Source organism: Haliotis asinina, chromosome 4 (genome assembly GCF_037392515.1).
Source record: "Haliotis asinina isolate JCU_RB_2024 chromosome 4, JCU_Hal_asi_v2, whole genome shotgun sequence".
Lineage (NCBI taxonomy): Eukaryota > Metazoa > Mollusca > Gastropoda > Lepetellida > Haliotidae > Haliotis > Haliotis asinina.
This window is the reverse complement of record NC_090283.1, coordinates 67,592,320-67,614,342: the sequence shown is the minus strand read 5'-3', so window position 1 is coordinate 67,614,342 and position 22,023 is coordinate 67,592,320. Positions and strand designations below refer to the sequence as shown.

At 37.6% G+C, this 22,023-nt stretch overlaps 1 protein-coding gene and 1 non-coding gene across 2 annotated transcripts in view; both read left to right on the top strand.

Annotated features, from left to right (window-relative positions):
- LOC137282665 (protein O-mannosyl-transferase TMTC4-like) overlaps positions 1 to 10,780 on the top strand; it is a 51,413-nt gene extending 40,633 nt beyond the window's left edge. Inside the window, exons 14-17 of the mRNA XM_067814452.1 lie at positions 1,052 to 1,193; positions 4,455 to 4,569; positions 7,955 to 8,137; positions 9,947 to 10,780. Of these exons, the coding sequence (XP_067670553.1) occupies positions 1,052 to 1,193; positions 4,455 to 4,569; positions 7,955 to 8,137; positions 9,947 to 10,083 (577 nt within the window). The 3' untranslated portion in view covers positions 10,084 to 10,780. The remainder of the gene's footprint in view (positions 1 to 1,051; positions 1,194 to 4,454; positions 4,570 to 7,954; positions 8,138 to 9,946) is intronic.
- A 10,524-nt stretch (positions 10,781 to 21,304) lies between these two features.
- Trnar-acg (transfer RNA arginine (anticodon ACG)) lies at positions 21,305 to 21,377 on the top strand. Its single transcript has one exon. It is a non-coding gene; the product is annotated as a tRNA-Arg (tRNA).
- The last annotated feature ends 646 nt before the right edge of the window (positions 21,378 to 22,023 follow it).

Here is a 22,023-nt window from a genome sequence, read left to right as displayed (position 1 = left end):
TATATCAATAAATCAACAGTCAGTGGTAATAACAGTGAATCATCATAACATATAAGTGTGCCGATAATACATGGAAGGCGGAATGTAGGTTACCATTTGTCAAGTTGTCTCGGACGTAATCATGTAGCGTGTGGAGCTTCAGATGGTAAGTTAGATGAAAAACAATAAATCGATGACAAAAAAAGTTTCTATTTTGCCAATTGCATATTCTTTTGTTAATTTTTAATGACCTAAAAACATACGACATCGTATCGAATTTTTGCTGTCTGCAGAAAGTAAATTTCCGGATCGGATCACATGACTTAGATCATGTGGCAGGCTATTTTTAACTTGCATCGCGACAGATAGCGTGGGTCGATTTATAAGTTTTATATACAGTACAGTTACAGTGAAGTTTCCCTTAATCCTACTTAACATGTGTTTTCGTTGCTGATGAGATGTTCTCACACACACCAAATCCTAATGAACAACCTGAGTGACAGGCGTCACTGCGTCAAACTTATGGTGTCTGGAGAAATTTAACTGCCGGATGGGATCACATGACTTACATCATGTAGAAAGCTATTTTTAACTTGCATTGCGACAGACAGTAGGGGTCGATTTATAAGTGTTATATACAGTACAATTACAGTGTAGTCCTTTGATGATGATTGTTATGATGATTCACTGTTATTACCACTGACTGTTGATTTATTGATACACGTACATGAAATGTTTATGCTTTCACTTAATTATCACGGTTTGCTTGGTTGATCCAGTTAACCGGACGTCTCGCTATCCAGACGATTTTCAAGTGAAACCCAAACGTCCGGATAAGTGAGGTTCGACTGTACCAACACCCCTCTGATCCACTTCTATGTGACTTTAGGGTGGTTGATTCGCCCAGTGGTTGAAATATCCACTCGTCAAGCCAAAGATCTGGGTCATACATCCTGCAAAGGTGCTACATGTGAAACTTATTTCTGGTGTTCCCCGCCGTGATATTGCTGGAATATTGCTAAAAGCGGCGTAACACCATATCCACTCACTCACTCTCTATGTTACTTTACAGGGCTGATTTTGCAGCAGCATGGATGAACCTTGGTATTGTACAGGCTGAGTTGAAGAAGAACGAGTCAGCAGAGGCCAGTTATCTGGAAGCCCTCCGACATCGGAAGAAGTACCCCGACTGCTACTACAACCTGGGCAACCTGGTGAGTCATGCCTCTTTAGTCTGGACAGTGGTCATCTGGCAACTTTTTACTCACAACTAGTTGTACTTAGGCACTATATGGGCTCAAAAGGTTCTGAATCAAGTTCTAGCATCAGTGGTTCTCTCTGATCATTGTAGCTCTATTCCATTCTCACATCTTAACACTCAGAAACAGATCAGGCATGGAATAACAAAGATACAGGAATACAGTTAGGGTGTCCAGTCATGACTGGTTGTAGAACAGTAGAATTGATACTGGTTGTAGAACAGTAGAATTGATACTGGTTTCAGAACAGTAGAATTGATACTGGTTTCAGAACAGTAGAATTGATACTGGTTATAGAACAGCAGAATTGATACTGGTTATAGAACAGCAGAATTGATACTGGTTATAGAACAGTAGAATTGATACTGGTTATAGAACAGTAGAATTGATACTGGTTATAGAACAGTAGAATTGATACTGGTTGCAGAACAGTAGAATTGATACTGGTTATAGAACAGTAGAATTGATACTGGTTGCGGAACAGTAGAATTGATACTGGTTATAGAACAGTAGAATTGATACTGGTTGCGGAACAGTAGAATTGATACTGGTTATAGAACAGTAGAATTGATACTGGTTATAGAACAGTAGAATTGATACTGGTTGCAGAACAGTAGAATTGATACTGGTTATAGAACAGCAGAATTGATACTGGTTGCAGAACAGTAGAATTGATACTGGTTATAGAACAGCAGAATTGATACTGGTTGCAGAACAGTAGAATTGATACTGGTTATAGAACAGTAGAATTGATACTGGTTATAGAACAGAAGAATTGATACTGGTTATAGAACAGCAGAATTGATACTGGTTATAGAACAGCAGAATTGATACTGGTTATAGAACAGTAGAATTGATACTGGTTTCAGAACAGTAGAATTGATACTGGTTGTAGAACAGTAGACTTGATACTGGTTAGAGAACAGTAGAATTGATACTGGTTGCAGAACAGTAGAATTGATACTGGTTATAGAACAGTAGAATTGATACTGGTTGCAGAACAGTAGAATTGATACTGGTTATAGAACAGTAGAATTGATACTGGTTTCAGAACAGTAGAATTGATACTGGTTATAGAACAGTAGAATTGATACTGGTTGCAGAACAGTAGAATTGATACTGGTTGCGGAACAGTAGAATTGATACTGGTTATAGAACAGTAGAATTGATACTGGTTATAGAACAGTAGAATTGATACTGGTTGCAGAACAGTAGAATTGATACTGGTTATAGAACAGTAGAATTGATGCTGGTTGCAGAACAGTAGAATTGATGCTGGTTATAGAACAGTAGAATTGATACTGGTTGCAGAACAGTAGAATTGATACTGGTTGCGGAACAGTAGAATTGATACTGGTTATAGAACAGTAGAATTGATACTGGTTGCAGAACAGTAGAATTGATACTGGTTGCAGAACAGTAGAATTGATACTGGTTATAGAACAGTAGAATTGATACTGGTTGCAGAACAGTAGAATTGATACTGGTTATAGAACAGTAGAATTGATACTGGTTGCGGAACAGTAGAATTGATACTGGTTATAGAACAGCAGAATTGATACTGGTTGCGGAACAGTAGAATTGATACTGGTTATAGAACAGTAGAATTGATACTGGTTGCAGAACAGTAGAATTGATACTGGTTGCGGAACAGTAGAATTGATACTGGTTATAGAACAGTAGAATTGATACTGGTTGCGGAACAGTAGAATTGATACTGGTTATAGAACAGTAGAATTGATACTGGTTATAGAACAGTAGAATTGATACTGGTTGCGGAACAGTAGAATTGATACTGGTTGCAGAACAGTAGAATTGATACTGGTTGCAGAACAGTAGAATTGATACTGGTTGCGGAACAGTAGAATTGATACTGGTTGCAAAACAGTAGAATTGATACTGGTTATAGAACAGTAGAATTGATACTGGTTGCAGAACAGTAGAATTGATACTGGTTATAGAACAGCAGAATTGATACTGGTTATAGAACAGTAGAATTGATACTGGTTTCAGAACAGTAGAATTGATACTGGTTGTAGAACAGTAGAATTGATACTGGTTGCGGAACAGTAGAATTGATACTGGTTATAGAACAGTAGAATTGATACTGGTTGCAGAACAGTAGAATTGATACTGGTTATAGAACAGTAGAATTGATACTGGTTTCAGAACAGTAGAATTGATACTGGTTGTAGAACAGTAGAATTGATACTGGTTGTAGATGCCTCAGTGTTTGTTAACTTCTGGATTTCTGTTCTTCCTTAAAAGTTCTTCTTTTTCCAGTGATTGATGTTGATATGGAGAATATTGTTTGTTTTGGTTAGGGTCAAATTTTACTATAGAAAGTGTTTTAGGATTAATTGCTGTCTTTTAAAGGCAGGTAAAAAGAACATGAATATATGCCCCTTTAATGGATAAGAGTGTACTGTGTCAGTATGTTTCAGAGTCGAATTAGCTTTGAAAGTACATCATGACAAAAGATAAAAGAAGATGTCCTTAAAAAGTGTCATGTACAGTGGAAGCTGTCTAAACCGACACTTATTGGGACTGAAGATATAATCTGGTTTAGACAGCATGCTGGATTGTAATGCTGATGATAAATGTACAAGCCACGGATAGGACTGAGATTTTATGCTGGTGTTGACAACTTGTAGGATTGGACAGATGCCACTTCTGACAGCTTCCACTGTATTGTGATTTACTGTTATTATTTATATTTCCTGCTAAGATGACAATGAGGTCCAACCTCTCGTTCAACAAAACAAGAGCAGAGTCAGAGCTCTACAACAACCACAGGCCTATATAAATCAGTGTTCAGTGTAGGAACAAGGGCTTTGTGTTCCTAAAATGTATAGCATCCAAGAATCTTATGTGTGCATGTGTGTCTGAGCCAGGGACTTCATTTGTTGTTCTGTTGTTTCCATGGGAAAGTATGTTTTTCGGTTACATGTTCCCAGAACACAAAATTCTTTGTGTGCAGAGCATGCAGGTAGAAAATATTGTGTGTGAAATCTAGATTAATTTGTGTTGAACATGCAGGTTCTGGTGTTACCACAAACAGTGTATCAATCTGTCTTAGCCTGTAATGATCACTTTAGCACTAAGACCTCTTTGTACAACAGCATCCAGAGCTAAAAGTTTATTTTAAGAACAAGAATGCCAAGAAATGACTTCAAGAATTGTGTGCAGTAAATGTGATCCCGTGATTGTGTCTAGTACCTGGACATGGGGCGCCACACCGATGCCATTCGGGCGTGGCTGAACGCCACCCAGCTGCGCCCCACCCACATGAATGCCTGGACAAACACCCTCATCCTACTGGACAACCTGGGTAAGTAGAGGCAGATACCTCATTGGAAGATGTGTTCCCTTCTAGTCTTTGAGTCTCCATGGATATACAGCTGTTGCTTGTTATCTTTATTGATCCATGAAGGTCTGGGTAAGAATATTGTCCTTCAGCAACCCATGCTTGTTGTAAGATTCAACTAATGGGATTGGGTGGACAGGCTCACTGACTTTTTTGTCACGTCAACAGTTCCCAATTGCATAGATAGAGGCACATGCTGTTGATCACGGGATTGTCTGGTACAGGCTTGATTATTTACTGACCGCCTGTGTATACCTGGAATATTGCTGAGTGTGGCGTAGACCCATGAAGGTCCCGGAGTAGAATAGGCCTTCAGCAACCCATGCTTGCCCTAAAAGGCGACTGTGCTTGTCGTAAGAGGCGACTAACGGGATCGGGTGGTCATGCTCGCTGACTTGGTTGACACATGTCATCGGTTCCCAGTTGCACAGATCGATGCTCATGTTGTTGATCACTGGATTGTCTGGTCCAGGCTTGATTATTTACAGACCACCGTCATATAGCTGGAATATTGCTGAGTGCGGCGTAAAACTACACTCACTCACTCACTGAGTGTGGCATAAGAGTGAACTCACTCATAGTGCATACTGGTTCAGTTAGAATTGGTCTCGGGGAAATTTGTTTGTGTCAGAGACAACTTACGATATTAGTGATCCAGCGAGGTTGAGGTTTTGGGATCGAGTCCACCTGTGACGTGGTGTAAAAACCTTGGAGTCAACTTTGTGTGCAGACTCTTTCAGTGTTGTCACAACCCCTAGTGTACAGTACACAACCCTGTGCACTTAAAAGAACCCACGAATCCGTTGGCATATGACCAGATGGTGGCCACATGAACATGTGCATACACCTAGTTGCAGGTACAGCAACGTGAAGTAAACGTGGGCAAAGTGCTATGACTCTGTGTACCAGTCCACCCAGCTGTCATTTGGGTACCTCGCTGGGATGAGAGAGCGAGAATAAACTTGGTGCACCTAGTGGCAGCTAGAGTTGTATACTCCCCAGGGAGTTGAGATAGAAATACAATGTGCTGTTGAGATTGACATCCAGTGATCGAGGGAAAAATAGCAGCGCCTTGAGCATGCACTAGTGTGTGGATATGTGCACTATATAAATATCCTATGTATCTATCTATCTAAGATGATCTCTTTTGTCCACTAGAAACCCCAAGATCAGGACATTGTTCAAAATAGGTGCAATAAAATTTGTTTGCTTAAGTTACTTGTTATCTCTTGGGGATTCAAATACGGACATCACTCATAGATAGAGGATATAAGGGATGGTGATTATGATTGCACATTGCTATTTTAGAAAATGGTCAGAAGTAACATATATATTTGGGATTACACTTTCTAAGTAAAGTACAAATTCTAGTACTATTTATTCCCTCGGCATGTAATGCGGGGTGATATGGTTGATGCCTCATCTGTCCGTAATCATTTTGTTTCCGGAGCATTTCTCAGAAACCGTTCAATATTTTTAGACCAAACTTGATAGATATAATAATCTCAACCTATAGTTGTGGCTTTTGCTATTTACAGAGTTTTGGCATTTCTATTTCTTTTTGTTTTTCCATGGAACATTTTGGTGTTAGTCTAAAGGTGGGGTGGGCTTCATTTCCCGAGTAGAACTCAAAACCTGTTCAATATTTTTCTGCAAAACTTGGTAGATGTGTGTGGCAGACCCCAAAGTGGTGCCTTTTGCTATTTACAGGATTTTGTGATTTATCATTGTCTTGGTTTCCATGGAAACGTTTCGGACTTCGTCTAAAAATGGAGGGATGGGCTTTGTTTCTGGAACAGAACTCAAAAACTGTTCAATATTTTTGTGCAAAACTTGTTACATACATGCGTCTGAACCTAAAGTGGTGCATTTCGATATTTGCAGATTTTTGTGATCTATTATTTCCTTGGTTTCCATGGAAACGTTTCGGACCTGTCACAAAATGGAAAGATGGGCTTCATTTCAGGAGCAGAACTCAAAATCTGTTCTTTATTTCTCTGCAAAACTTGGTAGATATATCATTCAGAACCTGAAGTGGTGCATTTTGTTCTTTGCAGGTTTTTGTGATTTTTTATTTTCTCGGTTTCCAAGGAAAATTTGAGACTTTGTCTCAAAAGTGAGATATGTGTTTCGTTTCCGGAGCACATCTCAAAAAGTTCCTAATATCTGCCAGCAAAACTTGGTAGATATATGTGGCAGACCCAAAGTGGTGCCTTTTGCTATTTACAGGTTTTTGTGATTTATCATTTTCTTGATTTCCATGGAAACACATCAGTCTTAGTCTCAAATTGTAGGGATGGACTTTGTTTCCGGAGCACAACTCAAAAACTTCTAAATATCTTTCTGCAAAACTTGGAAGATATGTAGGGGAGACCCTAAAGTGGTGCCTTTTGTAATTTACAGACTTTTGTGATTTATCATTTTCCCAGTTTCCATGGAAACGATTCTGACTTAGTCTCAAAATGTAGAGATGGGCTTCGTTTCCATAGCAAAAATCAAAAACTATTCAAGATCTTACAGCAAAACTTGGCAGATATTTGAGGCAGACCACAGAGTGGTGCCTTTTGCTATTTACAATGTTTTGGCATTTTTATTTTTCCTGAATTCCAATGAAACAATTCTGACTTAGTATCAAAATGGAGGGATAGGCTTCGTTTCCAGAGTTTCAACTCGAAAACCATTTGATATCTTTCAACAGATCTTGGCAGATATATGACAGATCTTGAAGTAGACATATGGCATTTATATTTTTCATGACTTCCATGGAAACAATTCAAACTTAACCTAAGAAAACATCAAGTAACTGTCAGATGATTTGTCCTTTCAAATATGTGGGGGCTGAGGGAACATGTCATCTTGTGATGACTCTAGTTTGAGTTAAGTTTCATCTGGGATTCGAACCCACACCCTCAGAGTAAGGCACCTAATCGCCAGCATGCAAACTCAGTCGCCTAACTTGCTCAGCCACCACTCACATCAAATAAGTACTAGAATTTGTATATTACTAAGAAAGTGTAATCCCAAATATAACATGTTACATTGCACCACTGTCTAAATGCCATTATGTAATCATTGCATTCGGCCATGGGAACCCTGCCAATGTACACTTATCAGAGGGGTACACAAATCCCCTGCCTAGACAACCAGTTGTCCAACTTTCATTTTGTGGAAGTCACGGTGGCTGAAAGGGTTCGGTGGCCTTGATATTGCTGGAATATTGCTAAAAGTGGCTTAAACTTAACTCACTCACTATTGGACTTCGGGTTGTAACAGTCCCACCCCATGGTGTTTGAATGTAGTCAAATATCTGGCAGGGAAATTCAACCACGATTCTCTCCTCTGTTTACAGGCAAGTATGAGAATGCAATCCTTGTTGGGAAGGAAGCCATGAAAGTGATGAAGAACGAGCCCCAGCTCATGTTCAACATGGCTAACATCTATGGCAAGATGGAGAAGTACATGGAGAGTGAGGAACTCTTTCTCTCCGCAATCAAGATCGACAAACACAACCCCAAGTTCTACCTGAATCTAGGTAGGTGTCACCGAGTCAATGAACTAGTCTAGATCTGACGCACAGTGAAGATTTAGGAAGGAACTGGTCTTCAGTAACCCATGGTTATTGTAAGGGGCAAGCAGGCTATCACATCCTACATTGGAGTTCATGATGTTCATGGTCCAGACTTAATTATTTACAGGCATGTGTGATGTTCCTGGAAAATACACCATATTCTATGTGTTTAACACCCCTTAACACTTATCCTGTTTTAATCAAGAAGGGGTGCTTATTTTATTACCCGAGGAACAAGTGTAAAATCACAGAAAATCAATGAACAGCTGTCTGTTTAACATCTACATGTACACATATATATGCATCTATGTATTGTTCAGTGAAACGCCAGCTGAAATCTGAAAACATTAAGGAAAATAACTTTTATTTGGTCTGTTTGTCTTCAAGTAGAGTTATCTCCCATCAACTGATAGTTTTAACTTTAGCCTTTGAATCCTTTTCGCGTCCCAGCCGTGCCTCCAAGATTCCCTTTACCATAATGTTCAGAGGGTAGGTTTCACAGAGCTGTTGCTTCACAAACAAAGGACAGATATTTGTTCTTGGTAGAAAAATACTTGCTGGTGTGAAAGATATCCTGAGATTTTAAGGCATGGGATAAAACAAATGTAAAACATAAAATTTGTGAATTTTCTGGAACTTACAAAATTACATGGTTGGATATGGATTGCAATTCATAGAGGGGACATGTTTGAATCAATTACTTTGATATTTTTCAAGGATTCCTCCATGTAAATAATTCCAGTAAGTTACGTTAGCTGTGGAGGGTGGTAGTTCTAAAGAATCATGTGAAGCTTACAACTGTTGTGATGCTTGTTTCTGTGTTATCTTATCAATCATGTGTTCAATATGGTTGACTTTTTTGTATTATTAATTAAACCAAAAATCATAATATCGTGAAACTTTCCAATATAAATACCCAAAGATATAGTTTGTATTCGTCTTTCAGTCATAAAAATGAGCATGACGAAATCTAACTTTGCATTATATTGGTAATGATTGGTGAATTTAGGCAGGGGCCTGTTTCTCAGGCAATCAAAGGACATCATTGTTTCACTGACAGTACTGACAATGAGTTGGAAAAATGGCTTGAAGCAAGTATCATTTTGAACACTGTTAATTGCAAACATGAGAAGTTTCTGGTTTCTAGGATTTTTGTTTCATTTGAACGTTTTTGGCATCTCTTATAATTATTTTCTGATGTTGAGTGTAACATGTTATTCCTTGAAATTTCTGATTTACAAGGAAACAAATATAGGTCTTGACAATGAAATAAAGCTATGATATGCTCATAGAAGAAATCTCAAACCAAAATGGTGGCAAATTTTGAGGTGAACAAGAAATGTTTGACTGGATCAGCTGGGATATGAGCAAAGACAGCCTACATTTCGAAATCTTTATGTAGTTTCCATCTTCAGTGTAGCTAAAAATTCATCAGATTATCATCGAAACCCAGTTAAAATGTTCTTCATTAATGCAAGGGGAGCAAACAGTAATCCGTCCGCCATTTTGGAAGAGTGAACAAGCACTTCAAGCTTTGGTGAACCTGGGATAAGCGATACTTTGCTTGTAGCACACACAACTTGATATATTACAAGACTGTTTTACAATGACTAACACTGCCTCTTGACTTCTTGTGCTTTGTTTTACAGTGAATCACACTGCCTCTTGACATCTTGTGCTTTGTTTTACAGTGAATGACACTGCCCCATGACAAGTTGTGCTTTGTGTCACAATGACTAACACTGAATCATGACGTTGTGTTTTGTTCCCCAGGTGTGTTGTACCATCGATGGGGGAAGAACAAGCAGGCTGAGGCAGCATACATTCAGGCCCAGAAACTCGAACCACGGGACCCATCCATTGCGGAAAACCTACAGATGCTTCATAGGAAAATGGGAAAACTCAAGTAAAACTTCACATTCGAAGATTGTTTTAAAGAATTGTTTGAAGTACAAACATGATTTGTTTCATCTTATCATTACGCATTTCACAAATTAGAAATATTTTGTGAGAATATATTTTTAGTCTTCATTACAGAGCTTTTAGCTCGAATATTTTAAGGATCTTCACGGAAGCTCTACATTTCATATCATTGTGAACATAAATCGTTCCTCTTGCCGCGGCTTGATACTTGCTGCTCAAGGTTTTATCATGTTTATTTCAGTAATTTATTGCTGAACATTTTGTATCAAAGATATGTATACATCAATTTGTGTTTATAATATGTTTATAGTTTGAACTGAGGTTGTTGCTTTTAGAAAAAAAACAATATTATAGACTTTGTTGCATCTTGTTTTGTCGGTGATGACAAAAAATGTCAGACATAATCATAATTTTTATTTTAATGTAATACCAGTAGTTTATATGAACATGATGATGAACACACTAAACACACTGAACACACTAAACACACTAAACACACTGAACACACTAAACTTCAGTTCTTTTATTCCAGTACTTTAGTACTCTTTCTTTGTATGCTCTTTTGAATATACTGCAGAATTTGAGGCTGCTCTCTTAATGTGCACTAAGCTCTCATAGCGCGTACTAAGCTCTCTTAGTGTGTACTATTTTAACATGATCATTCCTACAAAGTCGTTTTAAACTGCTCAGTGAGTTGACATTCATGAAAAATTCCCCATGATGTGTCCAGTTTTTTACTTCATTCATTACCTAAAATGCAGAGAGTTTGTGTGTAGTTTGTGACTCAAATGAAGTCAAGAATGAGAGTCTGGTCAAAGGTCATTGTATCATAGAAACATCTCTTGTTAACATGCTAATTTATAAATTCAAGGACCCCATTCCTCAAAGCGATCATAGCGCTAAGATGATGGTAACTCCCATTCTGCAACGTAGATTTACGATGGTTGTGGCACTAAGATTGCTTTAAGAATGAGACCCTGAAGTGTCTGAACTCATTCCACAAGGAGGTCTTAGCGCTAAGATGATAGTAACTACCATGTTTTAACATAGGACTCTTATAAGTTTATAGGAGGTTTGTATTTATAAGGAGGTTGTAAGATGATCATAATTACTATACCTTGCATAGACTTACAACTGTCATAACACAACAATCACCTTTTGGAAGGGGCTCTGGTCTGTGTGGTCAGTATGTTCCCATGTACACACCTGTAGTTTCTGTAAATAGTGTGTAGTGTAATAATACCTCTTGAATGTTTTATTTGCCATTGTGAAGAGACACAAGAGACAAGCATTTAACACAAAATAAATTACAGATTAGAAATGTTAGGTTTCCCTACAGTTGTTGGTAACTCTAGCTATACATATCAGTATAGGAACTGCTGATATAGTCAATGGTACAGTCAGTGAAAAAGGTGCTATGATCAGGGTTTACATGTTTGAGCCAATCTTACAATCCATTTACTAATAGAATGTCATGACAGATTGATGATTAATACCTTGTGGCCCTCTTAGAATTTGAACATCATGGTGATTTCATAATTGATCTGTCGATAACTCATGGCATAAAAACATTGGTGAAAATGAGTAATCCTTTTGAATATGTAGTTTGTATTGGATTGGTCAGTATTTAATTGACAATAATTGTTGATTTTAACTCCTGACAATAATGCTAAACATATTCCCACTGAGCCAAGGAATGAACTCATTGTAACTGCAGCATGAAACGTCCCTATGTTACCAAAGTGCATCACCAAATATTTGATTTTTCTATCTTTTAGAAAAGTAGATAATCTTAATCTTCTACATGATGTAGATACTGACCATTTAGTGATGTCAAGTATGTTGATTCTATGCACATTGTCTCAGCATTCAACTACAAAGATCACACTGTATTACAGGGTACTGGCTGATCTAGGACTTAAGCCAACATAGTATAGCTGATCTCAACAGTGTCCCAGCTAAGTACATTCAAACAATCGCAATGACAAACACTGTTGTCAAATGAAACAGCTGTCCTGGCTGGGAGTTAACCCAAAAGATACAGAAGTACACTTTTCTACCTTACTTAAAAAAAACAGCAGTCCGAAATATATAAATTGTTACTTCCATGCATTATTTGTCCATGGTATTGACCAACCACGTTTTCTATCCTAGGGATGTCGCAGAGATGTAAATTAACATCCAAGACAGCCCGAATAATGTATATATAGCAATAGCCCCCAAAATGTTAGAAACCCGCCCAAAGGACACTCTCCAAATTAATAGGGACGGTGAGGTAGCCTAGTGGTTAAAGCGTTTGTTGTCACACTAAAGACCCGGGTTTGATTTGACATGGGTACAATTTGTGAAGCCATTTCTGATGTTCCCCTGCGTGATTTTGGTGGAATTTTGCTAAAAACTAAACTCATTCTCTCTCTCAAAATTAGTGAAACTGGTCCCTGCTGCAGGGCAGGTTTAAATTTACATCCTTGATTTGCGTCTTAAAAACCAGCCTGTACCCTGTAATATGCTGCCCAAAAGAAGGTTAGGATTACCCTAAGTTCTTTTGAGTAGACATCTGATCAATTTTTATGATTTTGCACACATAATTAGTCACATATTTCCACCAAAAACCACTCAATATTCTGTCTTCATGTATTCAAGAGTCATTTCACCAGTATATTTTCCATGCCAAATGTACCCTAGACAAAAACCATACTAGTATTGTCTCACTTCCAGCTTTATCCATACACCTTTGTATCATGTTTCATAAATATTATTTTTTCATACACCTGTATAATGCAAATCCAGGTAAGTGGGGGGGGACTTTCCATTTCAGGAATCAGCTGTGACATATAAGATTTGTAACTTTGATGCCATGGTTGTTTTTTATGAAAATGTGAATAATTTGTAAGCTACAGATCTCAAATTAGTTGTGTTTCATGTCATGAATGTTTTCTAAGAAGATAATTCATCAGTTTATCTTTTAGTGAACAATATATATGTATATATAAATTATATTTTACAAATTTGTGGAAGAAATTATATTTATTTCATGTCAAGTTATGTCAGATAAACATGAAAATCATTAGTACATAACTTACTTATGATTATTATCACGTTACTTGTTTTCAGACATTTGTTTTTAACCAATGACCAAAATTACATCTTTCCAAGTACCATGTAAATACTGAATTTGTATCCACTTTGATAAATAGATGGTGGCAACAATTTGTTTCTTTTAAAGATATTAGGGCCTTTTGTTTCAATCACATGGTATGAGTAGTTTCCAGAAGAAAATGGCTTAAAGTATATATATAATAATTTAATTATCTGAAACATTGTTTTTGTGACATATCTCCATCACAATTCAAAGAGTTATTTTGTGCATGTTATTGATGTTTTTTATTGCCGGTGTATTCTAAACTTTGTTCCAAATTTATGAATACTATTGCAGGTATTCATAGGTCTTTGAAATGTTTATGTAATATGCTGTTAGTTAAAAGATATTCTGCTTGTAAACCATTTACTTTTTCATGGTTAAAGTCTTGAAAAAATAATCTTTTTTTGTGAAACAGTGGGTCTATACCCAGGTCTATACCCGGCCTCTAGATATGATATGGTTGTCACTAAGTCTTTCCACCATTTAGACTGGAGTGAAATTTCAGTTTATAGGAGGTATGTATTACCTGACTATCTGACCATTGCAAGACTCAGGTTTGGACAGCTATATGTTGATTTTGAAATAGCTCATAATTTTGCAGATGATTTAACTTGTTTCATAAGCGTGGGACCATTTTGAATCTGCAAACAAACCCTTGCAGTGGAGATAGCTGTAATTTTGTTGGGTAGATAGAGATGGAAAGAAACAGATTTCATGTGTCATCTTTGTATTAGAGACTGGACCTTTTTGTACTGGATGATTTGGATTGATTATATTGTAACATATATGATGCCCATCCCAACAACAATCAAACGAGCTGAGTACTCTCTGTGTCAAACAATATACCCACTCATTCCACCATACTAAAGTTGTATGGCAACAGGCAAGTACTCCATATATATTGAGAAGCAGATATTGTGAAAGGCAACACAATGGGCGAAATAGGTGGCAGCAGCTATAAAAACAGATCCTGAAATAGATGTAAGCAAACTCATTGATTTTGTAAATGTCAGATGTCTTGAAAGATGCCTCTCCCTGATTCTCAGGTACCAATCTTCTCTTGGTGAGCAGATTTTAAGTCAAGTTAGAAACAGGACTTTAATCACCAGATTTAAATTATCAACCTGTTGTGTTTATAAACAACAATGTGTGTTAGGGTAGCCTAGTGGTTAAAGCATTCGCACGGTACATTGAAGAGCTGGGTTCGATATGGGCAAAAAAAATTTAGCCCATTTCTGGTGTATTCCTAGAAGTGGTGTAACACTAAACTCATGCACTCTCTCAGAAACAACAACGAAAGGCATATCACTCTATTCCACTGAGCATTGATCAATCAACATTTTATGAGCACTTCAATCATTTTGCTGCCACTTACAAACATGACAAATATGCTTACAACCGTCTCTACTACCACATGACAATATACCGTGGCCAAATAATCATCTTGTGCCTTCCACTGGAGACATGACACATATATTGTGATACTTACGCCCCATATTCCATCATATTTTGTGACGCCAAGTGCACTTAGAGTATCAGCACAATCAAATCCCGGCAGCCAAAATCAAACTACACTCTCTCTACCGGTGAATATCTTCGGAATATTTCAGTGACTTGAAACACGGAATAGTTTGTAAGTCGTTGCTTGTATGAATTTATATTTGTATTAATTTTCAATCCTGTCATTTGTACATATGTGTTTTGACATGCAAGCAGACTATTGAAGTGAGAAAAATCCTTTTTCAAATCCTTATCAGTGAAGATAATCATGAAGATTTGCCAAATCCTCCATAGCAGGTTATGCCAGGTGACCATTTTCCCAATCCCATGCATCTGTTCCAAATCATATGTTAGATTTCAGTTAGGCTGCAACAATACCACTATATGGTAAATATGATAGATATCCTGACCAGTGAAGATCTGAGCTAGAACTGATCTTCAGTAGCCCATGCTTGTCATAAGAGGCGACTAATGAGATCGGGTGGGCAGGCTTCACTGACTTGGTTCACATGTCATCAGTTCACAGTTGTGGTGATCAGTGCTCATGCCGTTGATCACTGGATTTTCTGGTGCAGATTAAATTATTTATAAACCGCCACCATAAAGCAGGAGTATTGCTGAGTGCTGCGTAAAACTAAACTCACTCACTCACACATCATGAATGCATCTGTTGGATAACAAACACAAATATTAGGTAGCAAGTACAGTAACAACAGTCAAACAATTACAAGATATGTAATTCACATGTTTTCACCTTGTTGGCAATCTATCCGTGAATATAATTACTGTTGCATTATGTATCCAGGCTTAGATAAGTTTCATTCTGCATATCAAGTCAACTGAAAACACTCCCTCTTTGAAAGGGATAAGAATATTGAATTCTTGAAGGGATGCTACTCAGTGTCCATGAATATATGAGTAAATAATAACAACCTTACATTGCAGAGACAATTCTGCTTCTGTTTGTCACCAATCTGAAGTGGAAAACCTGCAGAGAGCACAAAATTGCCCAATGCCATACCTCTTTCTGGATACAAATAGGAATGGAGACTAGAATCTCTCTCTGGATACAAATAGGAATGGAGACTAGAATTGAAACGGTTATGAGTATCCCTAATATTGAGAAGGTATTTTCCATTTTTGCATGTTCATGTAGTTTCATAATTGCAGAGATTTCACCTGATACTACCTACTATTGGGGACATGTCAGATCTTCATCAGCACCAGAAGTCTGATTTGAATGAGATTAGAATTTGCAATAATATCAATAGACTTTTCAGGATAAGCGAAAATATGGAATGAAAATCTCACAGGATTAGCCTATTTAGAATTACCGAGATTTTACTTGGCACATTTAAAGATATGTAGTGTGTTTATAAATATTTCATGAAATATAAAACTTCAGTACATTTCCGTAATCTGAAAAAAATATAAGATATGTCTTTCTTAACACTGAAATCCAGTTTCGATAAGTTATTGTTAATTTTTTTTTAAATTGGAATTTTGAGTATTAGATGGAGCCTTGGCAGGGTCCTGGCGAAATCCCTAATGTAGGATACCTACCCAGGTTAAAAGAAACAGCAGAAAACACAACTGTGCCCAGGAAACAAAATATGCATATTGAATGTCACTTTTGACTTACGTTAATCAAGGAACACAACTGTCACACTCGGTAGCTCTGCTGTTCAGGTTAGTTTGACCTGTGAGCCTTTTGTTTTGACCTCGGCTGAGAGTTCAGCTGAGATATTTGTCAACAAACAACATGGTTAATAATGCACCATGTAAAATTAGTAGATTATATGTTTGTTGTTTGAATTTTATATGCTTCTATTAAGCCCAATTTTGATATTCTTTTATACTCTGAAAGCAGCATGATTTGTAGCTTGCTTCAGGTGTTTTATTGTGCTGGGAAGTGGGAATACAAATAGTGATATTTCATAATACCTTTTAAAAGTTGATGTGCTTAGCTTCTGTGGCCAGTTAAAATGAATATTGTCTATTATTTAAGGCAGATTTTCTGTCATGTTGAAGTTCTGATAGTTTTAGTTACAAATATGGGTCCCATTTCAGAAAGTTACAGTAGCGTTACGACTGTCATAAGTCTTTGTTACAGAACAGTCGTAGCGCTACAGTAGCTTTGTGGGGCCCAGATGTTTAATGAGATTGTTATAAGTGCTTTTATTGTAGATGTAGATAGATGAATGGAGTTATGTTATCCCCAACTAAAGGCATGTCTGTAATTGTATGTTATGAAGTGTTGGTGTTTCACAAATTCTTACCTTTGGCATGGTTTTTGTACTTATGATCATGATGTTGAGGCTGGGTGGTTCAGCCTTGGATACGGGGTAGCCTAGTGGTTAATGTGTTCACTTGTGGGCACCCAGGTTTGATTCCCTACATGGATACAGTGTGTGAAACCCATTTCTGGTGTCCCTCATTGTGAAACTGCTGGAATACTGCTACATGTTGTGTTCAACTAATTTCAGTCATTCATTATTATTATAATAATCTGGCACACATGTTCATGCAGCTAGTAAATACTCAAGGCACTGGTAATTATTTTCCCCGCTATCACTAGATGTCAATATCATCTTACCAATTTCAACTCCCAGGGGATCATGCAACTCCTGCAGCCACTAGGATGGTAATAGGTAACCTGGTAAGAGGTGGGCTCAATCCTTACGCCTCAAGCTCACTGGATCACTAGTCTGACACCTTAGCCAGCTCACCCAACTTACCTTATAATGACCCATCAATATCATGGTCAGGTCAGATAATAATGGTATGGGTACCTTGGTCTGGTCTGGTCTGGTCTGATCTGCTTTGGTCCGGTCCAAGCTGACACATGGGTGTTCAGGTCAGGAACCTGAAGCAGCATTTGTAACCAGGTTATGTCAAATATTAGCAGCATGGGTACCTGGCCCAGGACAGGTGCTAGTTACTGGGTATCTGGCCCAAGTCAGGTTCTAGTTACATGGTACCTGGCCCAGGTCAGATGTTAGTTACATGGTTCCTGGCCCAAGTCAGGTTCTAGTTTCATGGGTCCTGACCCAGGTCAGGTGTAAATTACATGGTACATGGCCCAGGTCAGGTATTAGTTGCATGGTACCTGGCCCAGGTCAGGTGTTAGTTACATGGTACCTGGTCCAGGTCAGGTGTTAATTACATGGTACCTGGTCCAGGTCAGGTGTTAGTTACATGGTTCCTGGCCCAGGTCAGGTGTAAATTACATGGTTCCTGGTCCAGGTCAGGTGTTAGTTACATGGTACCTGGTCCAGGTCAGGTGTTAATTACATGGGTAACTGGCCCAGGACAGGTGTTAGATACATGGTACCTGGTCCAGGTCAGGTACCATTAGCAGCATGGGTACACAAGTCAGGTCAGTATGTGTATCCAGGTGTAATAAGGTGCTATTTGTAGCTTGGGTGTTCAGGTAAGGTCCGTACAAGTCCTGGCATTGGTACCACGGGTAGCAAGGTAATATGAGTCACCCCAGCCCAGCGTCTTATATTTGCACAAATTGCTCATCCTCCACTCTGTTGCTGTTTCTTTATAAGTCTACATTCCTGTTTCACTGTTGCTCATTGGACATTTATGCCAAAATATTTTACACTTGATGACAGATGATATTTTATTTTAAACCTGTGTTATGCACTTAATGTTTCTACATTTATCTGTAAATGTCTCATAATTGTGCACACCTTCTTCTGTTGTGTGAACCAACACTGAGCCATAATGTGATGAAAAGCAGGAAAAACTCAAGTGTTAGAGAAATTTCTCTGGCCTGAAACTTGTGACAAGTAACCTTCTGAAAGGGCAAGTGAAATGTTTGTTTGAACCCTTAGTTCAATCCATAGCTAGAAAGTGTTTCAAGTTTTATTTAACTTTTTTGGAAAGCTAAAAAAGATAATTGAAAATCTTTCACAAGACTTTTTAAAAATTTATTCAGTCTGAATAGAAAAGTACTCATAGCCTCTTCAAATGATTGTTTCAATGCACTAACAGTGTTTTACTGTTGATGTAAAGTACTTTATCAGTAACTGCTGGAAAATTTAGGTCAAGGTGAAGGTCAGTGTTCCTTATTTTTCATCCTTCAGTATAGTTAGTTTCATCATTCTTCAGTCTGTTGAAATCACAGATTCACATTACATGCTGAAATATTAAATATTTCTGTATGTCCCTAACTTCTTTTTGATAAGTGCAGTGTCTTGTGTGTTTTCAGCTCTAGATATGTTTAGTAGAGTGTTTTATGTATCTTTCAGCATGATGTGTGACACTGCTGCACTTGTGAATGGTCATTCTGTATAGATTCTGTATATCCTATCTGTAACTGGTGATTGTGTTGATTCATTGTATCATCTGTATTGACAAATCTATTTCTACATGACACATTTTTTCAATGTTTACTTTTTTGTATTATTTCATTCATGACAAAATTAGACATATCTTACTATATCTATATATAAACATTTTTTAAGGCTAGTCCATATTTACATTTCTTGATTAACTTGCAAAATTATTTTGATGATAAGATTTGCAGTATTTTACAACGCCTGATAGAAACTCTGGTTCAGACAATTAACCAGGTGGCCAGTCATTGGAATGAGCTGAGAGAAAAAGAGTCTGCATAAACATAAACTAGGCTAAATATAAAAAATGAAATGTTTCCTGGGCAACGGCTCATCACTATGATTTGTATGCGTACCAAATTTTATTGCCATTTGAAAAAATAATTTGCCAAATGCCAATCATCTATTTGTCCATAAAAGAATGAGTTCAAGTGTGACTGAACCTATAGCTCATCAACACATGCTAAACTTCCCAAGCTGTATTTCTGAGAGAAAAAAAATACAAATGTGTTGTTTCAAAATAGAAAGTCCAACCACCCTCATCTCTTTTGAAGTAAATGTGCTCGAGAAACATTTAAATTTTATGCAGCCTTATATATTTCATAGTGATTTTTACAAGTTTGGTTCATTTTTTAAAATTTAGTCTTGAAATGGCCTACATACCAACTTGTCCTCCTAATTAAAGATATTTCAGGTATTCCATGACATGTCTGGAAACAGGAAAAATCAGGAACTTCATTGTTTAAATCAGGAAATGTATTCTGTCTTACATGTTTCTATCTTGTCTATGGATTTTGCATTTTGAAAGCAAATGACCAGAAACCATGTGTTATATGGTCCTTGAAATGATATTTTTACCTGCATGTTGTTGATTTGTGATGGCTGCATTGACTTGTATGATGATACGTGTTTAACTGTTTGTGATTGTTGTGCATGTTATGGCAGATATTGTACAAATATATCCATTTCATACTGAGTAATGGTGAGGAGTGTAATGTTCCACATGCCGCAGAGCTCTTTCAGACACAGCAGTGTATATCCTGATGTTCACTGTTCAGCAGGTCAGGGGCGTGGCTACCGTGATAGAAAGCTGGAGTACTGCACTTTACCGGGCGCACTTTTTGAGATTAATTAGCGATCCGACCCTAACCCTAAGCTCAAACCCTAAAGATCGTAAAGGGCGCCTAACCCTAACCCAGAGGATCGTAAAGGGTGCCCAACCCTAACCCCAAACCCTAAGGATCGAAAAGGGTGCTTAAACCTAACCGTAAGAGTCGTAAAGGGTGCTGCGCCAGGTAAACTGCATTCAAGCCTGGAAAGCGAGGGCCTTTCACATGATAATTTCTAAAAACATTGGACAAGCCCATAATACAGTACTGGCTCAGTGCCATCTAACTATAAAGTTTCCCAAGCTATCCGACTTACGCGAAGAAATGGATTGCTAAACGTCTTCAGGTGGATAACATACACAATTCAGTGTGGAATTAATTATAGCAACACCATCAATAATTACCAGTTCATTACTCTTTTAAAAAACAACACAAAAATATTTTTGTATTCTGTATCAAAATTTGCTGCCAGTGAAGGGCTGGCCAGATCGTGTGTTGTGTTCACGTCTTGAGTTGCCGAGATACATATCATAGCAGGAACGTGGCCCACCATACACGCAGATCAATATTTACTGATTACGTGTTATAGTTACGGTTCATGAATTGAAAGGGCTTTCTATATTTGTCCACGTTTGATGTAAAGACTGATAATATCAATTGTATTGACACAGACAAACTGCTTATGTTGTGATTGTTTCCATATCGCAAGAAAAAAATGCTTTCTAAAATGTGATGTTTACTGACTGTGTTTGTCTTCAATAGTACGTACTGTACCATGTTTACGATTTTATGCCTTTGTAATAATAAAGGATACTTTTACAAATATTTTCTTTTACATCAGTTTATTTTTCAGTTGATTTATGTGGTGATCACAATATGCGCATTTTGAAACAAGGTGTTTTTCGCGCGATGTCTTGTAAGGGAGACAATTCTGGGTAGACGAATTCAATGAAGCTGGTTTGAAGTTCGGAACTCAGTTAGCTTGATCGATTTCATTTCATTTCATTTGTCCTGGATTGTTGTAGTTGTTAACATCTGTTTGGAACGTGGAACGGTTGCAGCGTATATATGCTCTATATATATCTTAATTTTCACAGATAGCGTCAGAGGGCGTGTGGCGCAACGGATAACGCGTCTGACTACGGATCAGAAGATTCCAGGTTCGAATCCTGGCTCGCTCGAAGTTTTTTCATAGTTTTTGTTTTTACTTATTTATTTTATTAGTTAATGTAAAGCCTCCGTTGATATGTGTTCAACATTTTCGAAGTTATTATATATATGCCCTCGATTAAATCTTTGTTATGGAATTACACCTATGGAAGCATGCATAGTTGATGATGCAGTTGTCCAAAACCGAAAAATCTGAAAACAGTGATGATGTTAATACGAAAGCTATTGCTTCAGTACAGTTCAAGACTCCACATGGCGACGAACACCAGGTTATAATTTGTTCCTAGCAGCATAAAATGGTAGCGATAAAGCGACAGAATGAATCGTGTGTTCAGGGTCAGGAACTTGGTTGACACCGTGACGTCGTTACTCCAAAGCTGTTGGACCTCCATCATATTTCATAAAAACCGATGAGAAAAATGTGGAGCTTTGTTGGGGTGTAATCTGTAAACAGTATAAACGTTTGTAATAGTTTCATTACTTTAGTGTATCTAGAAATCGGATCCTCTATTTTGCAAAATATGACCAGTCTGTCGGTAAAATGAATGTATAGATATTGTCAATGAAAGCCGAATGTGATGCAAATTTAGATGAAATTGTTCCGTGGTGGGCATGCTTCGGTCCAACTAATGAATCTCGATGTGCTTGTGTCCCTCA